Source organism: Pterocles gutturalis, unplaced genomic scaffold (assembly GCF_000699245.1).
Source record: "Pterocles gutturalis isolate BGI_N339 unplaced genomic scaffold, ASM69924v1 scaffold15268, whole genome shotgun sequence".
NCBI classification, from domain to species: Eukaryota; Metazoa; Chordata; class Aves; order Pterocliformes; family Pteroclidae; genus Pterocles; species Pterocles gutturalis.
Window position 1 is genome coordinate 30,521 of NW_010123299.1, and position 10,416 is coordinate 40,936.

At 39.7% G+C, this 10,416-nt stretch overlaps 1 protein-coding gene across 1 annotated transcript in view; it reads left to right on the plus strand.

The window, feature by feature from the left end:
• The window catches only part of LOC104464980 (glutamate receptor ionotropic, delta-1-like), a gene marked incomplete at both ends in the record, with an annotated part of 5,633 nt that extends 704 nt beyond the window's left edge, over positions 1 to 4,929 (plus strand). Inside the window, 3 exons of the mRNA XM_010077862.1 lie at positions 948 to 1,145; positions 3,100 to 3,424; positions 4,791 to 4,929. Coding sequence (XP_010076164.1) covers positions 948 to 1,145; positions 3,100 to 3,424; positions 4,791 to 4,929 — 662 coding nt within the window. The remainder of the gene's footprint in view (positions 1 to 947; positions 1,146 to 3,099; positions 3,425 to 4,790) is intronic.
• Positions 4,930 to 10,416: the final 5,487 nt, after the last annotated feature.

The following is a 10,416-nucleotide window of genomic DNA, read 5'->3' on the forward strand; positions in this document are numbered from 1 at the left end:
CCTAAAATATTGTAGTTCCCAGACTGCAGAATGTGGTGTCTTTTTGTGGTTTTTATTTCTCTTTTTCTGAGTCATGGTACAAATAGGAAATATCGCATAAGATCATTAAGGCAAAAACCATCCTCCAGTTCTCTTTCCTCAATTTGGTGACAGGCAAGGGTATGCTGTAACTTATGTGGTAGTTGAGCAGATCCCTTCATAAGAACCTCATAACAGGTTACAAAGGTGGCCAGTTGCAGTGGCCGTGCTGTGGGCAGCCCTGGAGGTCCCTGCGGGAGAGCAGGGCGCCCATGCCTGACAGAAAATACACCACAAAAAACTGCATTTCCTTGGTCCCAAAATATATAGTAATATGAAATAGTTCAGGAATCAATACCCATGAAGGTTATTCTTTGAATTTTCAAAATTTTAAATATTCACAAAATGCAGCATTTTAAGCTCTTCTTTCAGTGTGTCTTCTAGATAGCACTGTCTGTAAAGGATAGCTTTCTAAATCCAATATGCTATGAATAGCAATGTTCCTATATAGGACTCTTGTGCTTAACTTAATAACTATATACTTAGACAGCTAGTTAGGACACTGAGGTAGGTGCCTGTGCACCCTTTACAGTCAGTGAGAAGAGGCAGGTACCTCAGAGAGCAGTTCATCCTGCAGACACCAGGAAACTGATAGAGGGGGTTGAACTGTCCTCTGGAGTCTCTGCTTCTTCTCATGAACTGTGGAAAGCCCAAGGCCACAGATAGGACTTGGGTGCCGAAGCACTGGTGTCTGGTTGGGATGCCTCATAGTACTTTGCATGGCCCACAATTTTTGCTTCAGCAAGTTATGAGTGTCTCAAAATCTGTTCCAAGTTGTCCAGAATTAACTCAGGAAACATCCTTTTGCTAAGAAAAGCAAACCACAAAGCTTGTTTCATGTATTGGTTAAGATATTGTTTTGTTCTCAGGAAGAACCTTTTGTGATGGTGGCAGAGAACATACTTGGCCAACCAAAACGATACAAAGGATTTTCCATTGATGTCCTAGATGCACTTGCCAAGAATCTGGGCTTCAAGTATGAGATATATCAAGCTCCTGATGGCAAATATGGACAGCAGCTCCAAAATAGCTCCTGGAATGGCATGATTGGAGAACTCATTAACAAGGTACACAGATAAGAAAACAAGCTGCTCTGAAAAAAAAAAAAAAAAAAAGAAATTCTCCCCTTCCTCTGTTCCAAATTACAAGAGATTGAATTAGGATGAAAGCACCAGTGCAGAACACTGATGAGCTATGAGTGGTTTGAGTGTGGTGTAAACTGCAATTAACACCCTGTATACAGGATAGGAACTAGAGAGCTGTTCTATTTACTCCCAACTGTTTACAACATAAATTATATCAGTGAAAATCTGTGTGTTTACATAGCTGTAAGAATAAGAACAGAAGACATGTATGTGTGTGTGAGTGAATGACTATAGAAAATAGAGGAAAAATAATGTATTCTTCTCAAAATTATAATTACTATTATTTTAATATTTCTCATTATGTTTTTGCTACTTGTTTGTAGGTATGACTTTATTTGGGTCACTTTGTGGCACTGTGTTTGATAATGATCAACTGTTTGACTCCAAAACAAGAAAAGGGTCCCCAGTAATATACAATAAAGAAGTGTTTTGAAGGACCAGAAATTAAAGTGATCTCAAGATTACTCACTCATTTGAAACAGAGAGGGCAAAATTTATTTTCTTAATTACACTCCTGCAAGTCAGGAGTAAGTTAATTGCACTCTATCGAATTAAATGGGGAAAGTCCGTAGCTTCGAATCTCCCAGAGAATGAAGTTAGAGTGTATTTTGTTCATGTTCATGCTATCTGACATGGGACAAATGTTAATCAAGAGGCAGGATCAAAGGAATTAATATTCCATGTTGCTGTCCTTTGTAAAAAAGGTTACTCTTCTGCAGTGGAGTTATTACTGAAAGTGAAAGCTTTCTCATTATCTAGTAAGTAGGCGGCTCAGTATCTGGTAAATAGATGTTTAGGAAGAAATAGAAGCAATTAAAGCAATAGCAAATGTATTTCTTATAATGGGATTTTCTTAGTTGGTGCTAGGAAATATACAGATTTTTTTTTTTTTTACTTATTTTGCATTGACATAAGCTGTTTGAATTTCATTGATTTGAAAATGTGGTAAGAAATCCTGTTAAATTTATTTGGAAATTGCTTTCTTTGAAGCAACAAAGTATCTATTATTGTATTTCTATATAGTATTTCAACTACTAGCTTTTCCCCTGACTCCAAAGGATTTCAAAGCAGACCTCCCTCACCTAACATTTGCTTTACTTTCACAACAAAATGTAGAGATAGGAAACAAAAAGTACATTCTACTTTTTAAAGAGAACTGTTTAATTGCAGCTCTTCAAAAGCTTTGGGAATCTTATTTATTAAAGCCTGTCTTATCTTTCATTGAGTTTGCATACTCTTTAAGAACCCTCTATGTTTAAAACCTACTCACTTTAAATCTTGAGGTCAAAGCAGTTTCGGGAGCTAAGTGGCCTTTGGTGCATTCTTCCAGTTACTAGTTTTTGCAATCACTTTATTTGTTGTAAAAACAAACAAAATCTTCCCCCCCCAGCTGTTGTATGAAATCCCTTCATGAATATGGGCAGTTGGCAGCTCTGCAGGGAGAGTAACAAACTTTAGCTCTTTGCAACTTGCTATCAAATACATAAGCCAAATAAATGGTGTTTCCTTCTTATTAGTAACCAGGTTAATATGGTTTGGTGTGTTAGGCATCCTTTGGAAGACAAGTGAGAAATAAAGGTTAAATAAATTGCACTAATTCCAGAGAGGAGTCACAGTGACACTTTTTGTTCTAGAGCACTTTGACAGGTTATGTTTCACTGTTCTGCTTTAGACCAATGCAATTAACTAATGTTCAAATGATGAAACTGATTCTGGTTTTATTTTTAGAAAATTTCTTTTAATTTGTCTGAATGTGTCAAATAATACAAGGAAATTCATGGAGACCCTTGCTTCTTAAAAAGCTTCTCCTTAAGTCTCACACTGGCAGACTTAATGGGGAGAGGAAGAGATCTGATATGTTGCGTTTGTCTCGCAGAGAGCAGACCTAGCCATCTCAGCCATCACTATAACACCAGAACGAGAGAGTGTTGTGGACTTCAGCAAGCGGTACATGGACTATTCAGTGGGGATCTTAATCAAAAAGCCTGAAGAGAAAATCAACATCTTTTCTCTCTTTGCTCCTTTTGACTTTGCGGTGTGGGCTTGCATTGCTGCAGCCATCCCTATAGTTGGTGTCTTGATATTTGTCTTGAACCGGATCCAGGCAGTCAGGGCACAGAATGCTCCCCAACCAAGCCCTTCAGTGTCCTCCACCCTCCACAGTGCCATCTGGATTGTGTACGGCGCCTTTGTTCAGCAAGGTATGTACTGTAATATAAACACCACTGACAGATTTTCAGAAATCTCTGCCTTGGGTAAAGCAGAACAGGATGTGTTAGTCTTGGCCAGAATGGTCTAAAGATGAATGAGAAGGCTTGTACGGGGAGGTAATACATTTTATTGACCCAGCTGATGAAAAGTAGAAAGACGTAGGTAAGTTTGGGGGCTCATGTTCTGCTTTTCTGTCTCGCAGTAAGTCCAGAAAACCACTCTGTGCAGGCTTTTCCACTTTGAGAAAATTAGCATGTGATAAATAAACTGCAGAGCTGCTTGGTGCACAGTTACACTTCTCCAACTCTGAAACCGGCACCTTTTCTTATTGTTTACATTTAATTTTAGAAATGTATATGTTTTTTGAACTAATATGAGACAATTTATCTTTTGGTTCTTTGAACTGAATAGTAAAATTATTTGTAGTCGTGTAACTAACTTTACATTCAAGAATCTTTAGTCATAGGAGTAATCGTATTGAATTCAGTAGGATTGCTACCATTAACAAAGTTACTTTTGTAAATAATTGTGTGCAAATTCTGCCCACACAGTTTTTGTCCTGTATCTATAATATTAGACTATTCTTGGAAGGCAGGTTTTGTTGAATGCTACCATATGGGTATGTTAACTTTTTTCTGCCTTTTTTTCATTGTGATTGCAAGCTTATAAAGCTTCAGCTGGAAAATCCTTACTATTGCTGTAAAACTCAGTCACTCATCCCATTAAGGTGGCATCCCCAATGGGTTTAAGTACAGTGAGATATAATCGGCACAAACATACACTGAAGTGACTAGCACCAGCTGTATGGGAAGGTCTGGTCTCTGGCAGTGTTCAAGCATAACTGTGCTTGAAGCCTGCCAGAAAGAAATCTTCACGTTGTTTGAAATGTTGTAAAGAGTAACAAGTAATGACACTAATGCTTCAGTCTTTGCAGATTTAAACACAGCACAGATAGTGCACATACCGTTGGACAGTTTTGCGGGTTTTTTTCAGTTCTAAAATGGTCATTGAAAACAGAGTATTACCACACACTGAACACTGTAACGATTTAATTTCTGCATATTAGGCAGAATATTTTTCATGTTCTGTAGATTTGATCCTCAAGAATTCCAAGGGAAACATTTTGAAAGGTGATTTTCTAGAACAGTATCCAGAGCAAGAGCTTGACTGAAGAAAACGTTTGTAAATTATCAGTCTTAAAAGAAACAGTGTTTTTATCCCAGTGAAAGGGTAGTCTGGAGGGGAAGGAGAAAAGCAGAGGGATAGCTCCAACAAAGTTTAATATAACAGGGCACACAGAGGGTGATCATAAATGGAAGCTGCTGAGAGACCCTCATTTTCCGTGTTTATTTGTAGGGGGTGAGTCTACTGTGAATTCTGTGGCTATGCGCATTGTAATGGGAAGCTGGTGGCTCTTCACCCTTATCGTGTGCTCTTCCTACACAGCGAACTTAGCAGCATTTCTCACAGTATCAAGGATGGATAATCCCATCAGGTAAGAGCCTTTTCTTAACATGAAGCCGGAAACCTGGATTTCACAGAAAGGTATTATCCATTTGAGCACTCATTCTTGCAAGAAGGAGATAACTCTCGAACAAAATACTCTGCTTATTTGCAGTGGCTGCTTTTCTCTCCCCAGCCCCCCTTCTCCTTCACTCCTGCAACCCCCAAGCAGTTTTGACAGGTGCATGGAGGGGACATTGGCACTTTAATTGTGTATTTTTCCAGCAGAGATGTCTTTCATGTTTATACATATTTTGGTAAACTAGAGCTCTCACTGCTTCAGCTGTCTTTATTTTTTTGTTGAACATCAGAGGCAACTGCCATCTCTGGGGAACTATACAACATTTCACTTCTCACCTTCAGTATGTAATGTTATGTTCTCAACATTTTAATATACATTGTTGTTTATACTATTATTTGCGTGTAAGGTAATATAGGTGGTCTTTTAAAATATAAGTGTCCAAAATATGAAAGGCCAGATTCAGTGGCATTATTTGCAGAAAAAGGTTCTTCTCAAGGAGGAAAAGATAACCAAACCTGATTCCAGGATAATATACATAATATAGCAGTTGTTTTATTAAATTAATATATCATTCTCTACATTTGTATTGGCAATAAATTACAGCTTCTGTAACAAACCCAGTTTATCTTACACTTTTGACTTCTTTCCCCTGCTGTTTGCCTACTGCTTCATACTCAATGAGAATATTTTCCATAAACCAGACCTCTGAGCAGCTCCAGAGAGCTGCTGGCTGTTGGGTGGCAAGTTGTGTGTGTGTAATTTTTTTTTTCAGAAAATCTAAAAACTAAATAATGTTTTCATTTTTTTTTTCTCTCAAAACATGGACAAAATTTCCAGATTCAAACTGTCATGGAATACTGGGAGGGCCACTGATCTTCCATGGCCAGTGTCGACAGGATTAGAGCCTGGTATCTTGTGTTTAGTTGGATGGCGATGGAGTGGAAAGGTGGGCAGAGGACGGGTGGCTTGACATAGGCTGTCCTCCTAGAAAATGCTGAGCCAAGGATTTTAGGTGTTAGAGAATGACAAAGTTACTCTGTCAGCCTCACTTGAGCTTCCACTGGGAAAACTGGGAGTGTAATCTTTGTGCTCCTGAAACAGAGACATTGGCACTTAGCAATGCTGGCACTTAAAAAAGCTGCTTTTGCCTTCTCTGGGGTATGTGCACAGGTCGTAAATAAGCACATTTCTCATAAACATGAGTTTAACAGTATTTCCAATTTCTAACTTGCCATTCTGTACTTGTAGGTATTGTAACACTTTGTATGGATATAGTGCTATAATAATAAAGCCACCCCAAGACCATAAAAAGGTTTGGTTTTAAATTAATTTTCCATTAGTTTGGCAAAAATAAGTGGGTTATAACAGTAACAGAAATAAGAACTGCAAGTAATTTCTGGAAATAACATGACAAACTAAACGGAATAAAACTACCGCAGAGTATCTGTGAGGCCTGGCTGTAATGGGAGTAAGCTCAATTAATAAATTGCTCTTGAAACCCAAGACAGAAATAGTTATCCAGAAAGCCTGAATGATCTTCTCAAAAAATTTCTGAAAGTTATAGTTACTTCATGGCAGAAGAAACTGTCTGTTTGGCCTACTGAGCACTTCCCAAAACTGAGCAAAGTTCAGAGGAGGTCAGAAGCTGGGGTGAAATGCAGTGAATAATCTACAAAAAGAGGCACAGGTTTAAGATTAGAACTATGAATTATTAGAGGAGGCCTTTGAGGCTGAGGTATTACATTCACAAGGGGTTTTAATTCCCCCTCTTATTAAAATGAAAGGACATTACTAGGAGTCTTGAGGGAGGGAGGGAAGACTTCTGTGTAAAAGAGCTGCTTGGCATTGTTTTGGGACTTTAGAGCCCGGACACCTTTCTGCTGTTAGAGATGTAGCTGAAGAGTTATAATTCATAGAATCACAGAATCACAGAATGTTAGAGACTGGAAGGGACCTCGAAAGATCATCTAGTCTAATCCCCCTGCTGGAGCAGGAACACCTAGATCAGATCACACAGGAACACATCCAGGCGGGCTTTGAATGTCTCCAGAGAAGGAGACTCCACAACCTCTCTGGGCAGGCTGTTCCAGTGCTCTGTCACCCTCACCGTGAAGAAGTTTTTTCTCATATTCAAGTGGAACCTCCTATGTTCCAGCTTGCACCCATTGCCCCTTGTCCTATCACTGGATGTCACAGAGAAGAGCCTGGCTCCATCCTCCTGACACTCACCCTTTACATATTTATAAACATTGATTAGGTCACCCCTCAGCCTCCTCTTTTCCGAGCTAATGCCTTCCTACCCCTAATGACAGCTGCCACTTTCCAGGTTCCCAGTATCGCATCCCCTTGTGCAAGGTGAGGATACAGAAGGAAGAAAGCGCTGTACTGTGATCTGCAAACACCAGCAGAGTAATTCAGGTGCCAAAACAGAAATGCCTAAACTAATTTAACTTGCCATAAGGTTTACTGCCTGTGCTCCAGCTACTTGGCTATGAGAGCAGGGGTCTCTATTAGGTGTTGTCAGCCACAATGTGGATTATGAATAATTGCCTGGGGTGTCCAGAGGGTCCCAGATGCTCCTGCTTAGGCACCCAAATCATTCCCCAAATAATCTGAAATGATAGCCATCAGAAAACTCTTTGATTTGATTGCTGGTTGGCATAACTGAGCCAGGTAAGGGACTTGATTGTCTTGGCTTGCCTATGGCTATTTTACAAAGTTTGCAGATACTGCTAGTCTATCCTGAGAGAGATCTGGACTAAACCCTCTCGTCAAAGACTGCTAGTGCCTTGGGAGGGAGGAAATGGGGTAAAGAAACAGATCCTCTGGAAACTCTATTCATACAAACCACCCATTTCTAAGCTATGATGACAATATTTTCATGTCCCCCCATTCTTTAGGAGAAACATTTTATAAAATGTTGTGTGATATTTAGAACAAATATATTTCCTGAGAAAGTAAATTACTGCCTTACATTAATGCATCATGCCCTGGTATCTCAGCTCTCAGCATTACTTAGGTTCAGCATTGGGTGGTGTGGAGTCACTGTTTTTGCCTTTCTAAATTTTCCACTCAGTTGCCCCCATTATATCTTTCATGGACCCATTTGGCATGTGTAGTCTGTGACTAGCTGAATAGGAGTATATTTATTTGAATAGCTTGGTGTCAATCAACCCAGTGATCCTTACCTCTACAATTTCACTGCAAAACAAGTGTGTCATAGAAATCGTAAATGATACTTATTAGAAGGGGCTTGGTGAGACATTCACTGAAGCAAAGTTGAACTGCTGGAAGGCAGGTTTTTGGAATTAGCACGTCAGATGAGAGTCTGCTGATGAGGGAATAATTTTTTTTGAAATCTGGTGTCAGAAAATCTCACAAGGCTTTCCCACCCTGCCACGAGTTTCAGGGACTGCTGTTGCTCACAAAAAGATTAAATACTCAGAGCAGGAGGCATGGCAGAAGGCAGCTTTGATATGCCGCCTGTATTTCTGTATTTCCTGACAGAGACTTCCAAAGCCCCAAATGAGTTCCCAAGTGCCGCGACATCCAGGTGCCCAGATCCCATGTAAGAAACATGCTGATCTTGGAAAGAACAAAAATCTTCTCCTTGGACTTTCACAAACCCTCAAGGGCTTCATCACAAGCGTAATAATGGGGAGAGGCGCTGGCTTTCTGGTCTGGCATGGCTGCAGGTGCTGCCTTGCTCCCCGTGTGTGTCGTGTGCACATCACATGCTCCGCTGTGAGAGGGTGGTGGGGAGGGTCAGAACATGGAGTTTGAGACCAACATCAAAACCTCTGGCCCTCCAGGAGATCAAGAGTAGCAGAAAATGGCATGAAACTTCCCTGTCTGTGCTCCATTTTCCAGTTGCTAGAGATCGGTGCTTCTGCACCCCTCTGCTCTTTTAATACTGCTTCTCTGAGCCCTCTGTCCAAATTCCCTCTTGTGCTCTTCTCATTTTCTCTCTGGTCCAACCTTACAACAAGGCGACAAAGGCAATGTAGTGGTTGTCTCTCAGGATTACTGCATACGTGGTGACTCACAGGGAGGGCAGTGAGCCATCAACCAGACTTCCCCACCACACATGGGCAGAGGAGCTACACGTTACCTGGTTCTAAAAGACAAGGCATTTTTTGTGAAAGTGCTGGTGGCAACCACTTTGGAGCTCAGGCTAAGAAGCTGTGATCCATGTTCTAATTGTGCAAATAAGCAATTCTTAATTTTTGTAAACCAGGTAATGTTTAGAGCCTGTGCTAATCCTTGACAAACTTGTTTAAACCCAAATGATTTGCATTTATCATTCTAATAATTGCCTTCAGAACTGTATGGAACTGAGAAGTGTCTAACAGATCAGTCTGCTAATTAAGGGCTGAATTATTACATGAGAGATTGTTCTCTTTTTTGTCTTATTACATTTTCAAACAGCCCTTGGATCTGCTGTCTGACCTTCCATTTGTAATTATGAGTTTAATTAGCAGTGACTTAACTTCCAACTTCACATCTTGTTAACAAGCAGAGTACATGCAGTTCAGTAGCTGCACAGATATTCTGCAACTCAGGTTTAGGAGACCTTGTCTGACAAGAAGTTAAGAATCATACAGAAAAAATAGGACATAAAAAAGCAGGCTACTTGCAAATTCAAAAGAGTACAAATATTTTATCAAATTGATCATTAACATTTGCACATCCTGTGGATGTTTTGAAAGACATCTGTATATATACATTCATGGACTGCATACAAATGCACATTATATCTGCTTTTAAATTCACAGCCATTGTTTCATATTTTGGGATTTCCTCATTTGCATTTTAATCCCCAAATTTCATGTGTTTTGTGACACTTTTTACTGCAGCTTGGTTGTGGTGATAGTCTGGCACTTGCAAGTCTTGGGTGCAAATTCTTTTTCTACCACAAGCTTTGTTTGATCTTGGCAAGCTTAACCTCCTCTCTGTCTCAGTTCCCTTTCTGTATAACAGAGTAACAGTTTTCATATCTTATATGGCATGTTGTCAGTTTAGCTGCTTTAAAGATGACGGCCAGAAATGACCATATTATAATAGCTCTGCAGGTATCAAAAAAGATGGATTTTCTGGGTTGCACAGAAAACAGAAACAATCTCAAAATATTTTGAAAGAAAATGAGCGAAGTATTTTGAAGATGCCAGCCAGAGGGAATGAACAAAGGTTTCATCTGCTGTAGTTAAGTGGATTTGATAGGGTTGGTAGCAAGAACCTCACAGGAATCCCTCTGTATTTGCAGTGATTTTGCCTTGAAATTCCTTGTGTTTGAAAACAGCCTTTCTGTTGTTAGTATCATATGTGGCTTTCTAAATATTTTATTGGATTTTCTTTTGTTATGTTTAATTTTGTTATGTTCAATTTGTACTGTGTTTTGCAGTGTCTGTGGAGAACCTCAGGCACCTTGGCAGGAGGCATGTATGAGTGAGCATGATA